Genomic DNA, 26,711 nt, shown 5'->3' with positions numbered 1-26,711 from the left:
CCCATGCAGGTGCAGGGTCCAAGCACTTGGGCCATCCTCCACTGCACTCCTGGGCCACAGCAAAGAGCTGGACTGGAAGAGGAACAACCGGGACAGAACCGGCGCCCCAACTGGGACTAGAACCCGGGGTACCGGCGCTGCAGGCGGAGGATTAGCCAAATAAGCCGCAGCACCAGCTGATACACTATTGACTATTAACTAACAGAACAACAAATAGAACAGTTAAGTGACTGACCTGACTCATAGCTTCAAAGCCAGACTGTATACTGATGCTGAAACTCTCTTCACTATCTCCATCATCTGATTTTGACAAAATGTTGTTAATGTGATGAAAGACGTTGCTCTGGTGGAGGAATTGATGATCAGATTGCTTGAACTTGAGACTCCAGCATCTAAAAAGGCAATGCATAAGCAGTTTGATACAAATATTTTCCAAGAATATCTAAGGAACATCTGAATAGTTGATCTCTAGAAATCTTAATGTTTTTGTAAAAGGTAAACATTTAAAAACTTGGGGAACAAAATCAATACTGTTGGCATTTTTGTTTGTTTTTAGGAATTAAGGTAGTTTTTCAAAATAAGGTAAAGTGCTAAGGAAAGTTTACACATTTTCAATATAGAAAAACTGGATGTATGAAGATCAAGGCTAAAAAAGCAAGAAGGCAGTGATCTGTTGTGTAGATAAGCATAATAAACAAGTCAAGTCTGGCAATTTCAAACTTATTCATTAGGGTGTAATGCACCTTGTACTTCAAAAATCTCATGAGGACCAAAAAGAAACCCTTCCTTCTGCTGGTCTTAACATGCATTAGGGATGTGTGGAGCTCAATCGTTCCATCAACCTAGATCTTCATCAATCAATGCAGGATTTATTTATATATCCAGTCCAGTATGGAGATCTACTAACAAGGCAAAAGCAAGGCTACATACTCTACAGATTCCAATTTAAAATTATGTGGTGCTCTTAGTTCTTAATCTCATTTTAAAATGGGCTGCACATAACAGGGCTCCATGTTTCTTGAGATTCAAGTTAAACTCCATTGTGAATTTTGTTTTTGAGATTTCACTTTTCCTTTTAGTGACATTTAAATGATTTGAGGTAGGAAAGAGTGAAAAGTGAGGAATACTGTTACAGAGATAATAACCTGGAGCACTAAGAAGTATATTATGCACATTTTATGGAAAGGAAAACAGATGTGAGCTAAGAGGAAGGACAATTCTAAATTATGACACAAGGAGAAAGATACCATTGACATAATGTAAGGATTACCTCTATGTTCCTATTTAGGTTTTTTTTTTTTCTTTTTAGAATTTAGTACTTTGAATATGCTATAAAATCTCTTCTCCAGCATACCTGCAATATTTCAATACTAAATTACCTTAGGGCCATTTGCTGCAATGAGCTGCCACTGGGGAGAGACATCATAAGATCGGAAATGGTCTGGAGCAGACGGTGGAAGGTATGTGGTAGGGGATGAGCAGCTTCACCTGCAATCACTATATCTGAGAGTGGATGTTCACAGACTCTTGTATCTCTCTCCTATGACAGAAATTGAAAGCAAATTTATCAGACTGTGTGCTAGAAGGAACTTTGATCACAAAAGAATATTACGCATATTTAAAAAATTATGTAGGGGTTACTAGGGTGTCACAGTAGATTGCGATGATGTTTGTGACACCAGCATTCCATATCAGAGTGTCCTTTTGAGACCGGGCTACTCGGCTTCTGATTCAGCTTCCTGCTAATGTGCAACCTGGGAGGCAATAGACAATGGTTCAAGTACTTGGGTTCCTGCCACCCATGTGGGAGACCAGGATGTAGCTTCTGGCTCCTGGCTTTGGCCTGGACCATATCTTGCTATTTTGCCATTTGGGGAGTGAACCATCAGATGGAAGATCTCTCCTGCTCTTTCCCTCTGTTTCTCCCTCTTTCTGTTGCTCTGTCTTTCAAATACACGAGTAAATAATTAAAAATAAGTAAAACCTTACGAATACTTTAGAGATACAGAAATAAAAATGGCAATACACAAAGATTAACTAGTTATGTTTGCCTTAGTTTTAGGGAAAAGGTGATAGTTACAAATAAAATCAGCAAAGAAATGAATACCAAAAATACTATCAATTCTAGTGTATCTTCAAATCCATTAAGTAAGATGAATCCACATGTGTATGCACTGAGGTATATTTGCATATGGGTGTTATATATATATTTGTATAAGAAAAAATAGCATGTGTTTTAGAAGTTGTGGGTCACCACTAGTATATGTGGCATTTTTATGTAACTTAGACAGAAAAGCTCTTACCTGCAGGCAGATGGACCACAGCTTGGAAAATCAAACAGGGGCTGAATTTCATTCCCCATGCAAACCCTCCATCAGATGTTCATATTAATATTATTATGTATGAAATAAAACTTATAATGGAAGACTAATACAGTACTACAAATCTTCAAAGAAAGGAGATTTCTTAACATCAAAAAACTGATAAAAAATTGATGGATTATTTAAAACTGGAGCTTCACAGATTATGAAGTAGGTTTTTTTTTTGTTTTTTTTTTAAGATTTAGTTATTGGGGCCAGCGCTGTGGCCCAGTGGGTTAACGCCCTGGCCTGTAGCGCCGGCATGCCAGTTCAAAACCCGGTTGCTCCACTTCCAATCCAGCTCTCTGCCTTGGCCTGGGAAAGCATTAGAAGATGGCCCAAGTCTTCAGGCCCCTGCAACTGCGTGGGAGACCCAGAAGAAGCTCCTAGCTCCTGGCTTTGGATCAGCACAGCTCTGGCCATTGCAGCCATTTGGAGAGTGAACCATCAGATGGAAGGCCTCTCTCTCTCTCTCTCTCTCTCTCTTTCCTTCTCTTTCTGTGTAACTCTGCCTTTCAAATAAATAAATAAAATTTTTATTAAAAGATTATATCTTTTTAAAAGGCAGAGTTACACAGAGAGAGGAGAGGCAGAGAGAGAGAGAGGCCTTCCATCTGCTGGTTCACTCCCCAACTGGCTGCAATGGCCGGAGCTATGCCGATCTGAAGCCAGGAGCCAGGAGCTTCTTGTAGGTCTCCCATGGGGGTGCAGGGGCTCAAGGACTTGAGCCATCTTCTACTGCTTTCCCAGGCCATAGCAGAGAGCTGGACAGGAAGTGGAGCAGCCGGGACTTGAACCAGTGCCCTTATGCGATGATGGCATTGCAGGTGACGGCTTTACCTGCTGTGCCACAGTGCCGGCCCCAAAGTAGGTATGTTTTAAAGCAGGGTTCACAAGAACCACAAATCTACCCCCATGGAGTCAAGTGGGAGGAGTGGGTGACATATGTGCATAGTTGGGGAGGACCTGGGGCCATTGTGGAGCTCAGCCAAAGATGCAGGGCTTTCCTTACCAATTGATGCTATGCAGGAGTTCTGGCTCATGAGGGGCTGTTCATATATTCATGTATTCTTCTAAAACAGATACTAAAAGTAAATGTACCAGCTAATCTGTGTGGTAGAAATAAAATACCTTCACTTCTAGAACTCAAACCTACACTTCAGTCTGTGTGCTGCTTCCTTTATTGGGAGAATCTTGTACATAGCACAATCAAAATCTATCCTGTGTTATGTTCTTCCAAGGGTACTTCAACAAGTTGGTGGGAATTGGAATTAAAAGATAAATTTATTTCCATATGAAAAAACCTTTTGAAATTCGTGCATAGTTTGTTTTATAAAATTCATTTTTCATGAACCTTTTGAAAAAACAATGCATGGATTTCAAAATGTTTTTGCATCAAAAAGTAGCTTATCTTTTATTGCCATTGCTCATAAATTTTTTGAGGTACCCTCATATAATAATTCGTGTCACTCCACCTAATCAGAAGAAATTGCTCCTTTTTGTGATTCAGATGTCATGTTTATATCATAGATTATTACCCTCTATAAAGCAGTGATTGTCATTTGGATTATTCCCAGTAATTTTGCACACACAATAATTTTACATAGTATCTAAGACTTGCTGAACTGAAATACATCTGCTTGGGCACAAAAGTATCTATTTTATGGACTATCTATTATGATCTAAGTTGCATATTAGGTTTCTAATTTAAGACATTTATTCTTTTGAGTAGGGAATATATGTTCTAATAATATATTCAAAAAATATATAAAGAGATCATAAAAAGAAGTCTCCCTATCCTAGTATCCTAGCCACTCAGATGCCCCACTGCAATTTCTAGTATAGGGTACTAGATTCTAAGCGCACTGAGGAGATAATTATTATATATATATATATATGCTATATATATATGTATAAAACATATTACCTAGCTGCATAGTATTATGAGGAATGGAATACCAGTTTATTTCATTAGTCTATTTTAGAATAGTTATTTAGGTTGTTTTCATTCTTTTTTTTATAAAAAACTTGTATATCTGACATTTCACTTATGCCAACAGGATTGGAAAAATTCATAGAAGTGGCATCACTGAATAATTTGTAATGTGAATTTTGATATATTTAGCCAAATTCTTCTCCAAGAGGTTGTTACTCCACAGCAAAGTGTGAGTGTGCTTGATTGGTAGCAATGCAAACTTACCCAACTTTGACTCTGTCAGTGAGCTAAGGAAAGATTACACATCACTGGTTTATACTGTCTTCTTCTAACAAAGGAGTTTTGATCTTTCAGGGGGCTGGCAGGCTCTGTAGATTCTATCAAGGCTTAGCATTCAATTTTGTTACATAGGGGATATTTCAATTTGTCCCTTGATTTAGGCATTGCCCTCTTCCTAAGGCATGGTCCATATTCCTCAGGCATGGCCTTTCTGAGGTTTCAGTTGCATGCCAGGGGTGTTCAATGTACTTGCTCTATCTCTGGTTGGGCTAGAACTCAAATGTCTTCCTACCTATTGATTTTCTATGCAATAATGTTACTCTGTCATGTGTTAATATTATATACACAAATATAACTATAATCTACATATGTTTACATATATTAATATAGTATATACTTTCCAGCTGCTTAATGAAAAATCAGATGTGACCATCAGCTTCTTTTCTAAAAATAGCACTTTCACAAAATACATATAGTCCAGAGTATTGAAATGTAATTCTTGCTTTCAGGTTTGATAACTTGTGAATGATTTCATGCACATTACTGAACTATCTGCAGGTACACCACCCAGTTTTGGTAAAATGTAAATAATTAATACTTACTTGCTCTGCATTTTCTTTGTTTGTTTTATTTTCTTCCTCTTCTTCTTCTTCTGGTTCCACTGGAGCAGGAGTGAGTGATGCCACAAAATGCCACAGAATATCATGGAGAGAAGTTGTTTGGATGACATTACACAAAAGCCAGTTGAAAGCCTGAATAAATGATGATTAAATCAATCAATTAAAAAGATCATCTATGATTTAAAAAATATATAGGCTTTTTCTCAACTAGAAACAAATTACCTCCATGGGCTGTTTCAAGGAAACATACTAAAAACACTGACTTTCATTTCACTGAAAATACACTGAACTTGAAATGCTAAATACTTTTGGTTTTAATAAAAAAATGAAAATAATATATATAAAATACAGTATCAAAAAACTTTTTCAAACCACTTTTATTTTAAAAACTTCCCCCTAATATTAATTTACTCAAGCACTTGTTTTTTCAACTTGCATTTAGGATTAACTCAGAGTGTTTCCCAAGCTCTAAACTTAAAGGTATTTATATCATTTACTTATATTTATTTCCATAATTCTCATCAATGAAGTGGTGGGTTATTTACTACATTCATAATAAAGAAGAAAGATATACAGGTTTGTCATACACAGCAATCCCACTATTTCCTTTTTTTTTTTTTTTTTTTTGACAGGCAGAGTGGATAGTGAGAGAGAGAAAGGTCTTCCTTTTGCCATTGGTTCACCCTCCAATGGCAGCCACGGCTGGCGCACTGTGGCCAGCACACCGCGCTGATCCGAAGGCAGGAGCCAGGTGCTTCTCCTGGTCTCCCATGGGGTGCAGGGCCCAAGAACTTGGGCCATCCTCCACTGCCTTCCCGGGCCACAGCAGAGAGCTGGCCTGGAAGAGGGGCAACCGGGAAAGAATCTGGCACCCCGACCAGGACTAGAACCCGGTGTGCCAGCGCCGCTAGGTGGAGGATTAGCCTATTGAGCCGTGGCGCTGGCCAATCCTACTATTTTCAAGGAACGGAGGTACAGATAAGTTATTATGGGTAAATTTATAACTGAAGAGTCCTATGTCTCATTCTCTTTGCATAATTATTCTGTCATTTCATTAGCATGAAATTTTACTCTATTTTTAAATTACTCTAGGGTGATGGCGCTGTGGCATAGGTTAAGCATCTGTCTGCTGTGCTGGCATTCCATAAGGGTGCCAGTTTGTGTCCTGGCTGCTACACTTCCGATCCAGCTCTCTGTTATGGCCTGGGAAAGCATAGAAGATGGCCTAAGTGCTTGGGTCCCAGCACCCGCCTGGGAGATGCAGAGGGAGCTTCTGGCTTTGGATTGACCTGGCTCTAGCTGTTGCTGCTATTTGGGGTGTGAACCAGTGGATGGAAGACCTCTCTATCTCTCCCTTTCTCTGTCTAAAACTCTGCCTTTCAAGTAAATAAATAAATCTTAAAATCAAAATTATTCTAAATTTTACTCTAAATTCTGAGTACAAAAAGATTTAAAAAAAGATAATCCCAGAATTCAAATAATAAAGAAGAAACAAATTTATTTATACTGACTAAATATGGAATTCTAATAAGATATTCATAAATCTCAAGAGCTGAAATTTTATAGAACACATTCTATTTTTTGATTGGTTAGTATCTCTTTTATTTGGTGCAATTTATGTTTAGCAGAAAAGTGGCATCATTAGGGGCTGTTGCTGTGGCGCAGTGGGTTAACATCCTGGCCTGAAGCGCTGATATCCCATATGGGCGCCAGTTTGATCCCCGGCTGCTCCACTTCCTGTCCAGCTCTCTGCTATGGCCTGGGAAAGCAGTAGAAGATGGCCCAAGTCCTTGTGCCCCTGCACCCACGTGGGAGACCAGGAAGAAGCTCCTGGCTCCTGGCTTCGTATCCGCACAGCTCCAGCCGTTGCGGCCATCTGGGGAGTGAACCATCAGATGGAAGACCTCTCTCTCTCTCTCTCTCTCTCTCTCTCTGCCTCTCCTCTCTCTGTGTAACTTTTTCAAATAAATAAATAAATCTTAAAAAGAAAAGTGGCATCATTAAATGACTGTAGAATCATCACATGATCAATAACTCCATTATTGTATTCATACCTCCATAGCAAAAACTCGACAAGCAGATTTCCTTAAGGCTTGTTTCATTGCTATTTCAAGACCTTCTAGATCATGATGCTGTATAACAAAAGCTAAAACTGGCCACTGGAAATTTCGTTCTCCCTTAGAAAGAGAGCTGTGGGCTGAGATTAGCCGGGACAGCTCAGGAGATGGATGTCTCAAGAGGGAAGAACCAACTTCTAATAAAAAAACAAAGAAAGAAACTATTAAACAAAGAAACAAAGAAAGAAACTATTAATGAACACAGCAGGACTTATCCTTATTAAGATATTAGTGATATTATCTAGCTTATTCACTTTAGAACATCCCCCCTTTTTAGATGACATAAATTATGACAATTCCAGTTTTTACTGAGGAAAAAACTTAACTCTTAGAAAGATTAAATATCTTACTTTCCTTAAAGTCACAGAACTAGTAAGTTGTAGAGCTGTTTGAATCCAGTGCAGAATTCAGAGCTCATGTTTTCTAAAGCACTCTAAATGCTAAGTGATTTATAATCTCCTAAATGGAAACAATATCTCCATCATATTCTAAAATATTGCTTTGTAACAAAGATGTCTCAGTAAGAGCTCAAAAATAATTGTTGAATGAAAGCATAAAAATCATAGGGGATAATTGGTATTTTTCTTGAAGGTCTTTAATCAGCATCATCATCCGCTCATAATTTTTAGGCCAAACAAAACTTTATTTTAGTAAGTCTACCAGATAAATCATCATATTATCCTTTTTTCTTACATTTCTTCCATGTTTTTTTGAAGCCGACCCCCCCCCCAAGTTTGGGGCTGTTGATAACAACTTGCCCAGATCACATTATTTTTATGCTGATTAAGAGCTCCTTCTATCCCCTGTTTTATTAACTATTCAGAGAGCTGAGAGCTGCATGTGTTACATGATCTATTGTAGGTGGGGAGACAGCACTGAGTGTATTGGTCACTGGAACTGCGGGTTCACTAAAGCTTAGTGGAAAGAAGAATGGTAGAAACATTTGGCTGAGATGCCTAACAAGTAAGACTGTAAAGGTCAATTTATTCTTAAACAATCACTGAACAATCTCTGTCTCTTCCTATAGCTGCAAAATTTAGAGAGGCATTTAGAGAGGCACATTTATGGTTGCGTAACTCAGAAGCAGTATTTATCACAAATTAAAGATCAATCCATTAATTTCTCTTTCAAAATTAATTTTAAAATTATCTGCAAATAAAACCACTTTTAAATTTTTAGTAGTTGGATCATTGTACTCACCAGTGTCTCCACTGTTCACTCGCCTTCTAGGAATGGCTTTAACTCGTGCAGGTAAGATGGAGTGCTGTTTATCATACTCAGAAGCAACAACCGAGTATGACCTTTGGAACACAGTTCTCTTTGCAAGATCAGTGTCAGTTATGGGACTAGTTTCCAAACTGCAGACAGAACAAGGTAACAGATGAAAATTTGGGAGAAAAAGTGAGTGAAGTATAATTATAGCTATTTTATAATAGCGTGGTCAAATATGAGAATCTATATTTTATGTGGAGAAACAAACTCAGGTCAATTTGACAATCTTTCTTGAAATCATAATTTATCTTTCCAAATGCAGTAACACTTTGATTCATTTCAGAACTACATAAGAGGGAGTTACATTTACTTTTCATTTTAAGTGAAAAAGAAGAAAAAGCAATAACTCTCCCAAGTTCCTTTCGAAATCGAAGGTGTTGGGGTAGAACTTATATGTCATGAGAGTCAGGAAAAACAGGCATATACAATCGTAAGCACCCTAAAGAGAAAGAAAAGGGACATGCACATGCAGAAACCTAATGAAACAGAAAGTTCATTTTTCTCTGGTACTTGAGTTGTTAGGTTTCTCATTCTTGGAAAGTACTGCCCCAAGCTCTTTTCAGAGCACGGCCACATCAAAGTGTAAGGAGAGATGACAAACTGAGTTTCATCATCAATATTATATTAGGTTTACATTCTATGAAAGAATTCAGGGATTTTCATTCGAGCTTATATAAATGAGTAGCTTTTCTATTCTCTATAGCAACATGAAAGAACGAACTCTTTAAAAAAGAGAAACACCTTCCCTTTCCTTTGTCTTTAAGGCAAATTTACAAACCATTCTTTCCACGTGCTCTTTTTTCTGTCACCTCATTCCAAATTAAGACACTGCTCATCTTGAGTGCTGGAGGCCCCATACACCTTGCTGCCACTCAAGCCAGGGATGAGATCCTATGTCTGAACTATAAGATCCTATGTAATGAACTTTCAGTGTGTTTTCTCTACCTACTATTGCTCTTAGCTTATGCACATTCTTGTTTGAGTAGACCATACATACTCATATAACTAACTGGGGTAAATGTGCCTGGGTATCAGTTTGGAATGTTTGGCTCCAGCACTACTGAATTGTAAGGATATAGTAACAGAATTTATTTTATACATTGTGCTACTACGAAATAGGGTCATTTGTTCTGCTTTAAAAGAGTTTCCACCAACTTAAAAGAATCATTACATGACTTAAAAAAATAAGCTGTTCTTATACAAATGACTGGTTGTGAAAAAATTCAAACAATGTAATAAAACTCAATGGAGGATGCAAAGATAACCATCATCAGCTCAACCTGGGCTATGCTGGCCTGGATAATTCCTTTCAATAGAGCTGTCAGGGTCAAGGGTCCTGTGGGAGGTTTAGCAGCATCCCTGGCCTCTACTCAACAGGATGCTGGTTGAATGTAGTCCAGCTGTCCTCCTACTACTGCCACATGTCATCTGGGCGGCAAAAGTCACCATCACCTCCAATTGACAACTACTCTTCTAATGGAATCTTTATTTATCACTTTTTATAACTTGAGTTTGTCAAGGCATTTTTTTTCAAGACTAGTTCAGACATGTTATACTTCCTGAATTATTATACGCTTGAGAATATCTCAATTTGGCTGAATAAAAATGCTTGAGTCAATTTCTCTTCTTTAGGACTCTGTGAACACTTAATGTGCTCTGGTACATTTATACTTTCAGTATATACTTGACACCCTTTAAAAAATGTTTGTTTATCTACTTGAAAGGGAGAGGGAAGGGAGGGGGAGGGGTAAATGGAGCAGGAAGAGGGAAAGATGTCTTCCATTCACTGGTTCACTGGAAACAGCCAGGAGCTAGGAACTCTGTGTTTCTAGAGTGGTGAGTGCCCAAGCTCAAAAGTCATATCTACTGCCTCCCAGAATGCAGCAGTAAGAATCGGAGTTGCAGGAAGAGTAGCAGAGTCCTGAACCAGCATTCTGGTAAGGGATGCAGGTATCTCAAGTGGCAGCTTAACCTACTGAACTATGCCATGACGCCCATCCCTATTGTGTACTCCTTTAAACATGTTTTTCGTTAATGATTCATCTGATTAAACCAAAATTGATCATGGGTTTTGCAGTAATCTTTAAAATTTTTCTTAACTACTCATGAATGGGCACACAGGTGCTGATGTTTTCAAGATATTCTATATTTGAATGTGTCTGACAGACGTTGAATAAAAGTAGTGTTTTCTTGTTGGGGGACTTTAGAGACATTGTTTCATTTGCTCCTATAATTCAGTTATTAAACAGACAATTGAATTCAGGCTGATTTTCCAAGATGACTTTCCTTTGCTCACATACTTGAAAAATTCTCATTTTTTCCTTGAAGTTTCAATTATAGTCACCTGCAGTAAAAATTTCATTTTAATCTGGAAATTCAACACTTTCATTTTTAGGGGTATCTTTTCATATTATAGCTTTAGATAAACTTTCTATTGTATATGTTGGTTTTCTCCTTCAAGCATCCTAGTTATACTTATGTTGAATTGTCTGGTTTTCCACATCTTTAACTGTTATAATCTCTTGGTCTTTTTCTTCTTTATTCACTGTGATGATCTCAAAACTTTCTTTTATGTCAATAATCCAATTTATTCTTCTAAACATTTCTAATTAATCTGTCAGTTTTATAATGGCAGTTGTCAGTGTGTCCTCTTAGCTTTGTAATGTATCTTTTCACCTCATTCTGCTTTCTGGCTTAATCTCACTTTGGTTTTATTAAATTTATGCCATTACCAAGGTTTTTGGTACTACAGAGTGTTTATGGAAAATTTCTTCTTTTCCATGAGATGAGTTTCTTTCCATGTCGGGTGTTTCAACTGACTTTCACATGATATACCATTTGTTTTCAATGTGCTAATGCTTTCAGTGCGCAGCTCATGTTGTCCTGGTGCAGTAGGGGCAGATTTCCCCAGACTTCCTTTCCTATCATATTTGATATCTCTCTTATTCCTACCCCACCAATAACATGTGCTTTTATTTAATACTGTACTCCAGGGATCATTCCATCTCAAGGCAGTATGCCCTATTTCTGTGGTACCACTTCTTGCAACCTTTGACTGCTGCTCTGCTTCAGCAAGCATCCAAGAAAACAGGGTTCTCCAGAAGGTTTCCAATTTCTGCTGGGATTCTAGTGATGACACCACGGCCTGCTATAGGAGAGGATTCCACCTTGAATTTGCCTGGGGTTTCCATACATCTCCTTAATCTACTTTTCTCGATACTGGAAGCTGTTTGATTTCTCAGCATGATTTTAGAGATGATGCAAAAGTATGTCAAAATCTTGTTTCTTCTCATGGCCACCCTTTTGGGAATTTATGGTAACATGTTGGAGCAGGGAAACATTTTTCTTGATTTTAACTTTCCTAAAGTTCACTGGTTACTTGGGATGGGAATTTCTCTGATAAAGCTTTATTTCACTATACTTACCTAGAAGTTAATGCTGCTGGATTTTGATCCTGAAGCGTATTAATAACCTGATGAAACACACTTACCAGATTTGTTTCAAAAAGGTTCCTCTTTCTAAGTCTACCTCATTTAGAGATACTTTATTATCTTCAAAGATGTAAAAGGCTCTATTGTACTCCTTGGAGCAAATATCAAGAGCAGCTTCAAAAAAACTGGTAAGTAATCCACATGGTTGGGGAGAAACTAACAAGTATTTTTAATGGAAAAATATTCATTGGGACACAAAAGTTCTGCCACATTTGTTAAAACACTTATTATATGAGTTATTATATAACTGCACAGCATTAGCACAGCAGTATATTTTATTAAGCATGTTCTCTCTTCCTTCAGCAAACGTCTTCCTTTCCCGTAATTACAGCATGTTCATGGTTATTCATGGCTAAAATCTTCATGTCGCCTTAAACTTCTCTTCATTATCATCCAGTTAGTCAACAAGTCACATTAATTTTTCTGACAAAGTATCTCTTTTGTGTGTGTGTGTTTGGTAACCACTACCAAAATAATCCAGTTCTATATACCTAGCTGCAATCTTTGATGAAATATGTTGGCTTTGTTAATTGACACTGGGAGACTATCTTTTCATTTCCATCCTGTCATTCCTCCTCTAAAAGTTTCTGCGAGTCTCCGCCTTGTGCATTCTATTTGCATGCTTCTATTCAAGAACCTCTTTATCTTGGCCTCATCATACTTAAGTGAGGAGGCATTGCAAGCATTAATTCAAGACAGCTAAGAATTATTTTCAGTGCCACTTCTCCCATGAAACCTCGAAGTATTTCCTGAAAGCAATCTCTCCTTAAATGAGAGTAAATAATATAAGACCATACAATGTAATTTACTACTTCATTAGTGGTATTTTTTTCTCCAACCAATCTTTCTCATCAAACACCTTACCTTATTCTCATACATATGCTTTTTCTTGCTGTTACAACAGTTAGCAGGGCTGACTCAAAGTCCTGAGATGGAAGGACATAGTAAAGAACTTCCAGAGCATTCTTTTCAAGATCAAAGTCTTTCTTCCACCAAACCCTGGCTATTTAACAGAGAGGAGAGAACTAAAATACCTTGGTGGCATAGACTTCATATTGCTTTCTGGCTCTTCAAACACATTAGGGCTTGCATCAGGAGTTACTGATATGTACGGGGCAGGTACAGATGTTGAACGAAGATATCTCATTTCATCTTGGAATAGGTTGTCATCTTGATAACCCACAAAATTTTCATGATGATGCCTGCATTAAATCAAACCCAATAACTTAAAGTATGATGAGAATACAGAGACTTTCCACTTGTAATTTCCTTCGTTAAAGGAAAAGCAGCACATGTTAAGTCTATAATTAAAGGCAAAGTATTAAAATAACCATAAATGTGGGTATGTCAAAAGCAAAGTCTGATCATTTTACACACAGATTCTACAGACACTACACACATTTCAAAAATAAAACGGAACTCGTTTTGCTTCCTTTCAAGGACTTTTCCATCCTTTAGTGCATTAATTAACTATCCTGCCAACTATCCAGTTGCTTAAGTTAAAATACTTCAATGCCATGTTAGATTTGGTTCCTGACTTTTACCAGTCACGCAGCTATAATACCAGGTTAGCTCTTAAAAATTATTCTCTTCTCATTCTTGATCATCACCGTCTTGGTTCAGGCTCATATCATTTCTTGCATGGACTACTGAAATACAGGCAGTTGCTTTTTGGGTAGGAACACATAAAAGTAAAATTTGAATATTGGATGTATGAAATGATCTATGCGTTGGGGAAGGGGTTGTCCATTCACAAGAGAGCTAAAAATATAAAATCTATAATTATACTACGTTATATTTTTATGTATGTTTTACAATTTGATTTTCCTTTTTAAACTGGAACAAAATGCCGTAAACTGAAGTCCACTGAGTGGTCTGTGAGGAGCCAAAGATTCACTACATCTGGCATGCCTGATTCCCACCTTGGTCTCAAATGTACTTTGTTTCTCACACTCATCTTTGTTTCTAATTCACTTTATTCTAATACTAAGTACAAAATTTACCAAAAAAAAAAACAAAACCAAAAAACATATATCTCTGCTATACAAATAAGGAAGGCACTTTCCAAAATGGGAACTGTTGGTTGGCAAGCCATGCCAGCAGGTAATATTTACAGATCTTCATTTGTCAGCTGAAGAAAAACATCTGAACTTATTATAAGAAAGACTGTCATGGCAGGTTAGTGTATACTGTGTGAAAACTATAGGCCACACCCTCCTAGTCCAAGGAAACAGTACATGATGAACAGGCTCCTCTCCATCTTCAGTTATGCACTTGACTCAGTTCCACATTAATTTCCACAGTGTGACTGTTTAACTGAAAACTACTTCATGCATTGACCCGTTAAAAATTCTTTCAGTATTTCCTCTGCCTTTGGTATACATTTAAACTCAGCAGGCCTACAGAGAACTACATTATCTGGCTCATTACTTCACATGGCATTCACGTGTGTCTTCACTCACCTGGGTTACTCTGCCAGAAACTGCTTTCCTCCCATCAGTTCCCTGATGGATTTTTTTTTTTTTTTTTTTTTTGACAGGCAGAGTGGACAGTGAGAGAGAGAGACAGAGAGAAAGGTCTTCCTTTGCCGTTGGTTCACCCTCCAATGGCCGCTGCGGCCGGCGCACCACGCTGATCCGACGGCAGGAGCCAGGTACTTCTCCTGGTCTCCCATGAGGTGCAGGGCCCAAGGACTCAGGCCATCCTCCACTGTACTCCCTGGCCACAGCAGAGAGCTGGCCTGGAAGAGGGGCAACCAGGACAGAATCCGGCGCCCCGACCGGGACTAGAACCCGGTGTGCTGGCACCGCAAGGCGGAGGATTAGCCTAGTGAGCCGTGGTGCCGGCCCTGAAGGATTTCTATTTATCCTTCAAGATTCTGCTAAAGAGTTAGACTCTCTGGGAAGCTTTTCCTGATTCTTTGGGAAGATTCAGGGATCCACCCTCTGTTATGATGTAACAGCATCCTAAACATACTTCTACTATGGCACTCCTAACATGACATTTTACATGTTTCCTTTAAATGTCTGTATTCTTATCAGAGTGTGAGCACATGGAAGCCAGAATTTTATTAAATTCATCTCAGTATTTTCAGGGCCTAGAACAAAGCTGGTATCCAGATGGAACTCATTTAAATGCCAACAGAATGAATAGCTTTAAAATGAAAGAATTCCAATGGAAACATTAGTTTCCATTTCAGCACTTCTCATTATTAATAGTCTACTAATACATGTCTTAACAGTCTTCCAACGAATAAGAGTCTACCAGTCTTAACTTTCTGAGATGCATTTTGCTCTAATAATAATACAAATCGACAATGTATTTCCACAATTTTTTTAATTCTCATAACAATAAAGCATACCCCTTACCAGTCATATGCAAGTTGAAGCTACTAAAAAAGTAAATTCCTGGAGTTTTCTTTGTTCTACACTATGTATTACACAGTGTGAGTATTCAGTGCAAATAGTGAACTGCCTTATGATATTGGTTAATCGACAGTAGCTATTCAACCGGAGGTGATAGAAGAAGTAACACAGCCTCATTACCTAGCTAATGTCTGCAGGTAGAGACAAGGCATTTTCACTGGAAGATCTTCGGAAATGCCTTCTTTCACACTGGGCAGCTGCGACTGGAACGGCTTTGCAGGGTGGTAGCACAGGATGCTTGGCTCAGCCGCGCTGCTCAGCGACAACAGGAAGAGTGCGTTGGCTTTAATCACCTGGTGAGCTTCCATGGTGGGCAAGGCACGAGGGGTCTTGACTTGCAGTGGCTTTCTCCTAGACTGTTTGACCTGACAAAGAGAAGTGATCATTTCCTACTTGGCATCTTTACATTTCTTAAGCTAAGTACTTTAAGTTTTTAGTAAGAATTATTACTTATAGAACTATTCTGAAATGATGATAGTCATTTTCAAAACAACATTTACTTCATGCTTCTCCTGAACTGAAACTATTTTATATTGAACACAAACTGTATTTTTTACCTCTGAGAAAATCTAGAATCTATTTAAATATGAATGCAATGCCTTAATAAACTTGTTTATTCAGCTGAAAGGCACACAGAGAGTATGAGAGAGAGAGAGAGAGATCTTCCATCTGCTGGTTCACTCCTTAAATACCTGCAACAGCTGATGCTGGATCAGGATAAAGCCAGGAGCTAAGAATTCAATCTGGGTCTCCCACATGTCTGGCAGGGACCCATAAGTACTTGAGCCAGCATCTGCTGCTGACCAGAGTGCATATTAGCAGGAAGCCATATCAGAAGCAGAGGACTCAAACCAGGCTGTCCAATATGGAATGTGGGTGTTCCAAGTGGTGACTTAACTGCTGCACCAAATAATCCACCCCAAAATGTAATTCCTTTTTTTTTTTTTTAAAGTCATCTGTGTGTGTTCTCATCAAAAATTTTCAGTTGAGTGTCTACTTACTGAGAATGATCTTGATTTTCCATGAGTCCAATAATGTAATAAGGTATTAAGGAAAAGAGAGAAAAGGCAAACAGAGGGAAACAAAGGTGCCAAAGAGGAGGAAGAGTAAAGGTGGGAAGAAGAGGGAAAGATATGCATATACAGATAGACAATTAATAATGAACACTTACATGACAAACACTTGCCAGTAAGGCACATGTGCTTTAGTTTAATTGTCATGTAGTATCTCAAGATACAATTTATTTTTAAAACTATGTGTATTATTTCTGTTACACAAGCTGATCTTAAACATCAGCTATATGGAATTAACTACTATAATAATTTCATCATAAGGAGAGTTTTTTTAAATAAGTTATAGTCATATCACTAACTGAATAGCCCAAAAAGCAATAAACAATACCTTCTCCCTTGCAGCAGCCTGCTTTTCACGAAGGTATTTTTCTCTGCAGCGATCACAAACCAGATACCAGGTACTTCCTCCAATGCCACCATCACCACAATTACCAGCCCATCCTCCACAAAAATGCCCAATGCTATTGTAACCCTGTCCACCAGCATACCGGCCACAACCTTGAACAACAAAAATAAATATTTAACACTTTGAGTATCCTTAACCATTTGTGTCGTACTACTTATACATCAATGACAGATTTACCTTATCCAAGTAAGCAGAATATTGAAGCAAGCATCTGTACCCCACCGCCAGGCTACTAACTTTAACAGAAAAATAGCACACCTTACTGAAAAGCAACCAATTAGATAGCGCCCAAAATATTAGAGTCTATTTATATTTAGGCAGACAAAAAGAAATATGTGATGTGAGTACATGCAGATTTACTTATGTTACTATAACTCGACAAAACAAGCTTAAAGTATTCTGTAGAATTATATATTTTCAGGAACCACATACTTATGAAATATTTGAGATTTAATATGTAGAAGGGAAAAATTTAACAAGCTTTGTACTTGGTTAATTTTGGAATATCAATCAATGTTATAGAAATCCTTACATTTACCTAAAATACAATCTATAATTGATATCACCTCCAAAGGAAAAATGCTCAAAGAAATCAGTATAATCTATTTAATTTGTGATTTTGAACAAAACACCCACTAAAAGGAAATCCAATACTGGATCTACCCCATATGAACGGACATGCCATGACTTCTTTTTCTTTTTATTCTTTTATTTCTGCCATAATTTCTGAAATAACTTAGTGACATCCTTTGAGTACCACAAAATCATTTTAAAAATAAACAATATTTCAAAAGGTGCTACATTAAGATAAAATACTATTAAATTACTTCAGCACTATACTATTCAAATTTCTTCATCTGTTTTTCACAAAAGTTTTATTATTAATGCAGTTTTAAGATAACATTATAAGATGTTTTAAGTTCAGGGCAATAGTTTCCCTCTACTTTGACACGATCATTTATAGAACAGGTGGAGTTAAAAATGACCTAACCTGATTTTAACCCATCCCCCTAACCACACACACACACACACACACACACACACACACTCACACACGTACGTGCAACAGTATCATTTACCTGGGTGGGCTTGTCTCATGTGATAGGTCACTGGGTATGGATGTGATTCTCCACACAGCTCACAGATGGTATCTTTCTCTGGTCCTCCTACTGCCAGCTGGGCCATCTCACCAAACAAATTGCCCCTGGGCCTAACTTCTGTCTTTTCTTTTTTCTTTTTTTCCTTTTTGGCCTTCTTATTCTCCTTCTCACACTCTTTCTTTTTAAGGACTGCACAGGATCCAGGACTTGGGAAAATCATATTCTGGGAAGCAGCTTTGATAGTGGCCAAAGAGATATCTTCCCAAAAAGCCACTAAATGTTGTAAAGTCAAGGGAAGAGGCGATTTAGACTTCATTGTGTGATGCATGGACATTTCAAAAGCAGTCTCTGTTTTCCCATCCTCACATTTTTCATGTAGAGGTGGCTCCTTCAGCATAGACAGCACCTTATTTTTGTTGATGCTTCCCATCTTAGATATATCTGGTCCATGAGGTGCAATATTAAACATATTCAGTGCAGATGATATTTCCAGTGAGTGTCGATTTTTTAACTTGGTTTCCTTTTCCTCTGTAGGCTGCTGGCTATTTAAACTACTTCTTATGGGTGCATGCTCTTTGGAGAGTTCAGGATTAAATTTTAGGAAAGAAGAACAAGCCATTGCATCATGTACTATGCCTTCGTGCCACAGGAAAGAGGCAAAGACAGCTCTGGCACACTCAGCCACGGAAGGAGACATGGCTTGCTTGGCTGGCTCCAATGACTTGGATCCATCTCCTTTGAAAAGAAAACTAGATTTTTCTTTTTTGGGCCTGGTGTGCCTACTGGCACATTTACGACTTATTTTGGGCGATGCTCTCATGTCTTGTTCATCTTTCAGTGGTGCTTTCCCGATGCTGAAATGCACTTTGTTGGAACTTTCATCCACACTCTTAAACTCGCTGCTCTCATCACAGGTGCTGTCTGTTATACTATTTGTTTTTAAAGTACTGGAAGTGCAGACTTCAACCACCTCACTGTGCAGGTTTTCCTGTACCACATGGGGAGAAGGAGCTCTGTTTTCAGATCCAGGGGATTCTTTAGGGTCTTTTGGTACTGGTTTTGGTTTTGGTGATGTTGACCGTCCCCTCAGAGGTTCTGTGATGGGCATTTTTTTCTTGCGGAGGGTATCTGGGTCCAGTGTGTAAGAGTCAGATTTGGAACGTTCCCGAGGAGGATCAAGTTTTGTCTTCACAGGAGCAGTGCTTTTCTGAGGTAGATTTTTATCATGTGGTGAGGAGGAGCGTGGGGAACTAGCGCCAGATGGGCTACACCTATTGGCTGGGAGTGTCTTTGGCTTAGGAGATGACGACCGAGACCCTGGTCCTGGGGATTCAGCTCTGAAGCTAGAAGACATCCTCCCGTCAGATTTCAGCGTCTGCAAGGTGTTATGATTGGGAGACAGTGACCTGCTATGGGAATCTGACCTCAACTTGGCAGCATCAGACTTTAACATGAGGGATTCCCCAGCAGATAACCCTTCTGTGCCCCGTGGCTTCTTCTGATCTGCAGCTGTCCGGCTCATCCGCCCATCAGGCTTAAGCGACCTGCTGTGTTTAGAGGACAGGTCTGATTTTCCTGATGTAGACACTGGTCTAGAAGCTGTTGAGATGTTTCCTCGGTCACCTGTATAGTCCATTTCACAGTGAAACTGGTTAATAAAATTGTAACTTACTGATAATTCAGCACTAACTATCAAAATGAAATATAGCTATACAATTTATATTGCTTATTACACAGAAAACACTTGAAGAATAAACAAAAGGGAAAATAATTCTTATAAAATTTCTGCCACATTATTATGCAACTAAAAATTGCTTTCATGATGTAAAGCAGACTCAACAGAGTACCTGTGCATCAGCATAAATTATCAGTGATACCTGAACCTCAGCTCTAGTAAAACAGCTAACTGAATTTGATTTCAGTGAGGGACTACAAAGAAAAAACAGCCAATGTTTTTAGGAATGCAAAATTATGAACATATACATATCTGAAATATGTAGTAACAGAGTGATACCTCACTTCTTTAGGATAATGGTATAGGTCTTGTTGAATTAGGGAATGAAATTTATACATAGACTCACCTTATCAAGTGTACAAATAAATACAATTAGGCTAATCAAGAGCTGCTTGGAGACAGTATATTGTAATTTTTGGATTAGAATGATTTAATATTAACATATGAATACCTTTTCTATTATTTTATTACAAGTAATTCAGGCAGACTATTATTTATAAATAGATTACATTCCAGTTCAGTAAGCTTATCTAATTAGAACTCAGAGCTTATATGCCCTTAATAAGAGAAAAAATAGGATTCTCAGATTGAGCAGTATACGTCTGAATTGTTGGCCCTTGTAACAAGGAGTTTATAGAGAATGACAGAAAAAGAGGATAAAAAGAAACATCTCTCTTCTATCTAAGGCAAAGCACTAGAGAGTTCTACATGGGTGTCATTTGCTCTTAGCATCCAGGCCTTCATTCAGTGTCTCTCCTTCCTGCTTTCTATGCTTTTCTTTGAGGCCTTAGGGTCAGGCTGTCTTTGTCTCAAATGGTATGACCTTCAACATTACCTTTCCTCCTTACAGAAAACAAAACAAAACAAAACTACTCTTAGTGCAAAAGATGCTAGTTGTGGGGATGAAAGCAATCTGATGGAAGTGATTTAAGTGATATGAAAAACTGAAACCCACAAACATTTCTAGAAGTATTTCATATTTTGAAGGAGGGTTCCAAGTGTTTGATATTAATTTGTTAACTGGTTGTGGCTGCAAGTTGGTCTTTGTTTCTGCCACAGAAAAACACATGCAGACAAATTTGGATGATGTAGGAGAATGACTTCTTTTTTCCTTGTGTATCACACTATAGGTATCTTTAGGTCAGGACAACAGTGCTGTCCCATCTGCCTTCCCCAGGGAAGGCCTGCAAGGGTAGGCATGTTTGTGATTCTTTAATGAAGTAATGTCAAGAATGGGTCCTGGAACACAGTGGATGCACAATAAATATTTGTTGACTGAGTAATAAACTCCCATTTTCTTAATTTTCTTTCTTCTGCTGTTATCAATCTTCAGATTCTCTGCAAATCTCCTTTTTACAATGTTGGCTCCAAAGGCCACAGCTCAGAGGTGACAGAAGCCATTTTTGCATAAGGGTTAGATGCTTGCAAGCTGAGAAATCTTATGGTAAAATAACAGTGTATGGCAAAGAGCCTATTCAGTGCACATTGATCAACTGAATATTTTAGTCACAACATGGCAATGTCTAGAATAATTATTTTGGTAATATGGATGAATAAAAGAAACTTTATTGAACATAATGCTATTCAGTTTCTTATAATCCTTTATTATTCTATCATGAATTTCCTTTTTATACATGCGCTTTTTTTCAAATGCAGTATAAAAGATTAGGCTAAATTTGGGTGGAAATTGGGGGAAAAATCACTACAGAAAAGAATTCTAAATGCATATTTTTTAAAGATTTATTTACTTACTTGAAAGTCAGAGTTACACAGAGAGAGGAGAGGCAGAAAAAGGGGTGGGGTGGGGTGGGGGGAGAGGTCTTCCATCTGCTGGTTCACTCCCCAGATGGCCATAATCACCGGAGCCTGCACTGATCTGAAGCCAGGAGCCAGCAGCTTCCTCCCAGTCTCCCACGCAGGTGCAGGGGCCCAAGGACTTGGACCACCTTCCACTGCTTTCCTGGGCCACAGCAGAGAGCTGGATTGGAAGTAAAGTAGCCGGGTCTTGAACCGGCGCCGATATGGGATGTTGGCACACAGGTGGCGGCTTTACCCATTATGCCATAGTGCCAGCCCCAAGAATTCTAAATACTGAGGTTGTCTTGGGACAGCAGAGATAAACAAATGTGATCCTGGTAGACAAGTGTTTTCAAGCTGTTCAAAGCAGTTTAAGAAACTGCTCATTTCATACAAATTGACTGCCAAATGGTATACAGAAAATTTTATAAACAAATATATTTAATTTGGTAGAATTAAACATCAGTGTAGTCCTGACCACTAATTTGAGTATATGATATCTGTTATTTGAGAGCTGGAATCATTTTTATCTCCTTTATCATCACACTTCTTTTAGAACCTGAACCATATATAATGATGAATCTAGACAAATTAGTAGTAAATCTTTTAAATTTGGTACATGTCTCTCTCAAAAAAAATCAACTTTGTGAACTAAAAGAGACTTTTTTTCCCCTCATTTACATGAAAGGACAACTTGTTTTAGGATTGCTAACAATGAAAAGGGTTCCTGACAAAGACTGTCCACTGGCCTCATACATGTCTTAAAAGTTGTTCTGCACATATGTTGCATGCAAAGTAGTGGTGAACCCATGCTGACACTACAGATAATCCTTGAAGGGTATGCATTCACAATGATGGGTATTTTTTCTTTTTTTTTTTTTTTTTGTTTTAATGATGGGTATTTTCTCACAGTGGAAATATCCCCTGTGGCTGGCTGAACAATGGAGTGTGTCTTATACAGGGAATGCACTTCTCATATATATATATAAGCACAAATGTTTGCGACAGAGACAGTAGAAAGTATACCTTGTTTCTACAGCTCTAGTAATGGTGAATATTTTCAGGTCTGAAAGCTAAATACCTGCTGGAGTTCAGTTCATGAATAACAGCAGAGGTGTTTATAATGAAATCCTTTAGAAAATTTTACTTTCAAAATATATGTCACATATTTTTAAATGTTGTTTGTTGAGGTAAGTCCATATGCTAACTAATTTATGCTTATCTTTATAATTTGGGTTTCAAATGTTGTGCTTTCCACAGTAAATATTACTAACATTTGTCTGTAGCAGATGCTCAAAATATCAAAAAATATTAAAAAAGATTTTGTTGGGGCCGGCACTGTGGCATAGCAGGTTAAAGCCCTGGTCTGAAGCTCCGGCATCCTATATGAGCTCCAGTTCGAGTCCCAGATGCTTCACTTCCGATCCAGCTCTCTGCTGTGGCCTGGGAAAACAGTAAAAGTTGGCCCAAGTGTTTGGGCCCCTGCACCCAAGTGGGAGACCTGGAAGATGTTCCTGGCTCCTTGCTTTGGATTGGCGCAGCTCCAGCTATTGGGGCTGATTGGGGAGTGAACCAGTGGATGGAAGACCTCTCTCTTTCTCTCTCTCTGCCTCTCTTCTCTCTGTGTAACTCTTTCAAATAAATAAATAAATGTTTTTTTAAAAAAGATGTTGTTAAAATTCTTCATAACATACATAATATTTTCACACCCATAAGTGATCATATTTTATAATGTGTAAGTATAAGCCACAGTGGGCAAAACGTTTTCTAACTTCAAAGGTCCACAGAATAAACAGATACAGATTTAGTATATTTAAACACATCAAATGTTAAGTATTCATTCATTAAATGACCTGTGCAATTTTTTCTACAACAAGGAATCATTCCAGATAGGACATGTAGGTTATATATACATGTTTTCTGATAGCAAATGAAACTACAAAAACTTTAGTTATCAAAATGTTTCTCATAAAAAGCTAAAAGATAAAATAGTTTTACATTAGATAACAGCAAAATGAGTTTAAGACTAAACTGTCACATAAAATACTATATTCTTATAGACTATAAGGTGCTTTGTATCTTACACACATATCATTTTGTTCTGACAAGAATTATTTTTAAAACTCCCCAAATTTGGCATTTCTTTACTTCTGTATCCCTATTTTATTAAGTTCTCATAAAGCTGAAAACTTAAATATAAGGCTACTATTTACCTTACAGATACAATACACATGCATAGCAATTAGGATAATCTATACTATAATACTGAAAAGATACGTCATAAATTACCCCAAACATATGAAATTTTAAATAAAATGGTAAAGTTTAATTTTAAAAAAATGGAATGAGATGAAAATGGTTGAGGTGAATTCAAACTTTTTATTGACACTTCCCACATTCACTAAGAATGGCCCATCCATGAATGCACGTATACCCACCCTTCAGTTTGTGAGACAGAGATGAGAGAGCAGAGGCAGGCCCAGCTACACCATAATTTTTGTAAATGCGCTCACGAGAAGCAAGGTTGCGAGATGGAGATTCTACAGTGGAAAACATTGGCAAAGAAGCAGCACAGATTCAATGGAAAAAAAAATTTAGCAAAGAACACAAGCAAAAACAAAACATTTCAAATGGTATGCAACTAAACACTATTAACACGTTTCTGTTCAGCTATTTTTCCAACAAGTTTAAATTTCTCTAAAATTAAATCTGAAAAGATATATCTAATTAATCAATTTAGGCTGATAATTGTTAGTATGTACTAATGTGATAACTTACTAGTTTGTAATGCTTTAGCTCTGACAAATTAAATTTGAACATTTCTTTTATACTAATATTTCTTTAGCTCAGTTTTCATTAATTTGGTGCTCATTTACTAATAAAATAAAGGCTACTAATAAGCGATTTTTAAATAGTGCGAGATGAAGGTATGTTAATCACAGTTTAACCAACTATCACTTGGTTTTCTGAATGGATTCATGCCATGATTTTCTAGTATGTGTCTCAGAATGGATCCATGTGTATATTTATGTTGGGTTCCTTTCCTGAGTACCAACCTCAGTATTCAGTGTTTGCTCTGTAGACCCTATCTCTGAAATACCAAATTTTGTTTATAGAAAGTCTTATAACAAAAGAACAAAGAAAATTTATAAGTCACCAGAAAATGTTAGACATGCTGATGAATCATGGAGAAAATGAAGTATCTAACAATAGTTGTTTTTCAAAGACTGAAAAAGACCCTTAAAATCAGTAAGCTAAAAAAACCTCTATCTAGATCTGTAAAGAATTCACTATTTAAACTTTTAACTCATGACATTAAAAATAAAATTAATCACATGAGTTGGAACAAATAAAGGCTAACAGGAGATAAATTTCTTAATATTATTGAAAAAATAAATGAAATATATACTTTTCTTAAAATAGCAGAAGTACTGCTTTTGAGTAATTCACAATTACAGCTAAGGTGATGGGTAACCCACACCTACAAACGTCATTCAGTTTAAGACACTGAGTTTGTGTCAGGCATTGTTCTGGGTATTGGAGATCCAGTGATAATAGGACCAAAGTCCCTGCTTTTTGTAGAGTTTAACTGTGGGTGATGGGAGGGAGAGAGAGAGAGAGAGAGAGGTGAACAACTCTCTATTAAATTAGGTATTGATCAACACAGGAATCTTAAGCTACAAATGTTGTGTAATCCTCTACGACTATGTCAGCTCACTTAGGGAGTGGGGCCTGAAGAGGCTAACGCCCTTGGACATTCCTGGGATATGGAATAGATGGGGATACAGAAAGGAGACTAGAAACGAGCAGGCGGAGAAGTAGCAAACACCTAGCAGGCAAGTGAAGAAGGAGAGATCTTTCCATCAAATACTGTGATAGGTAACTAAAATGAGATCTTAAATTCAACAACTGAATTGGGCAAGAAAGACACCAGACTGACTGGGGCAGTTTCTGTGGATAGGGATTAAAATTCTAATACAATAGGGTTCAAGAAAGAATAGGTGGCGAGGACAGTCACATACATGCACAATATCATTTTAATATAATTTTAAAGGCATTAGGATTTTAATAGTTGTGAACATCTTTCTTTCTGAACAACTCTGTACAATGCCAAAGGGATCAGATTCTGCAAAATGAATTCTGATGTTTTTTAACATCCATTGCATAGTCTGGAACCATCAGTAAAAACAAAGAGGAGAATGAAGTATTTTCATTTTCAAGACCTGGAATGGAAGGGCAGCAGCTTCTGAGTGGAAGAGTTAATTTGAGGGGAATTCATACTGCCAGTGTAGGGACAGTCTCATGGCTTGGTTGCTAAAACCAATGAGGAGCAGGTATAGCAGAAGACACAGAAGCAGGAACTCAGAAGAATCTTATTTTACCTGGAAGCACCCAGAAACAGAAATGTGAAAAAATACAAGCACACTTCCAAGATAAGATATTAGAGGCTCAAGGACAAACTCTGGGATAGGGTTTGAAGCCAAATGGCCTTGAAAGCTTTTCAATAAGTTACAGAGCCTTGAGAGATACATACTGAGGTATTATTCAGAGTGGAAAAGAAGAAACATTGGCTGGCGCTATGGCTCACTTGGCTAATCTTCCACCTGTGGCGCCAGCACACCGGGCTCTAGTCCCGGTTGGTGCACTGGTTCTGTCCCAGTTGCTCCTCTTCCAGTCCAGCTCTCTGCTGTGGCCTGGGAAGGCAGTGGAGGATGGCCCAAGTACTTGGGCCCTGCACCCGCGTGGGAGACCAGGAGAGGCACCTGGCTCCTGGCTTCAGATAGGCGCAGCTCCTGCCATAGCGGCCATTTGGGGGGTGAACCAACGGAAAAAAAAGGAAGACCTTTCTCTCTCTCTCTCTCTCTCACTGTCTAACTCTGCCTGTCCAAACACACACACACACACACACACACACACACACACAAAGAAGAAACATTTACTTTCTGAAGTGGAAGTCTAAAAAATACTACTATTAAATGACTTAAGAAATTAAGCTGTGACTGGAAATAACAATTGTTCTGTATTTGATTTTTACAAAATTTGTTCATGTTTGATCATACTGTGAAAAGTTACAGTCAAGTTTTTCAGGAATTTATATTT

At 37.9% G+C, this 26,711-nt stretch overlaps 1 protein-coding gene across 23 annotated transcripts in view; it reads right to left on the bottom strand.

Moving 5' to 3' along the window:
• MYCBP2 (MYC binding protein 2) overlaps positions 1-26,711 on the bottom strand; it is a 304,484-nt gene that overhangs the window by 40,443 nt on the left and 237,330 nt on the right. For 12 of the 23 annotated variants that reach the window (XM_051850575.2, XM_051850577.2, XM_051850578.2 and 9 more), the window contains 10 exons: positions 24,050-24,151; positions 18,059-19,702; positions 16,902-17,071; positions 15,621-15,865; positions 13,110-13,277; positions 8,513-8,670; positions 7,250-7,449; positions 5,178-5,327; positions 1,380-1,540; positions 236-392 (listed from right to left, as the gene is read on the bottom strand). In XM_051850575.2, coding sequence (XP_051706535.2) covers positions 236-392; positions 1,380-1,540; positions 5,178-5,327; positions 7,250-7,449; positions 8,513-8,670; positions 13,110-13,277; positions 15,621-15,865; positions 16,902-17,071; positions 18,059-19,702; positions 24,050-24,151 — 3,155 coding nt within the window. The remainder of the gene's footprint in view (positions 1-235; positions 393-1,379; positions 1,541-5,177; positions 5,328-7,249; positions 7,450-8,512; positions 8,671-13,109; positions 13,278-15,620; positions 15,866-16,901; positions 17,072-18,058; positions 19,703-24,049; positions 24,152-26,711) is intronic. The other 11 variants (XM_051850580.2, XM_051850582.2, XM_051850590.2 and 8 more) reach the window with 2 other exon arrangements.

Source organism: Oryctolagus cuniculus, chromosome 9, assembly GCF_964237555.1.
Source record: "Oryctolagus cuniculus chromosome 9, mOryCun1.1, whole genome shotgun sequence".
NCBI classification, from domain to species: Eukaryota; Metazoa; Chordata; class Mammalia; order Lagomorpha; family Leporidae; genus Oryctolagus; species Oryctolagus cuniculus.
This window is presented reverse-complemented; position numbering and strand designations above follow the sequence as displayed.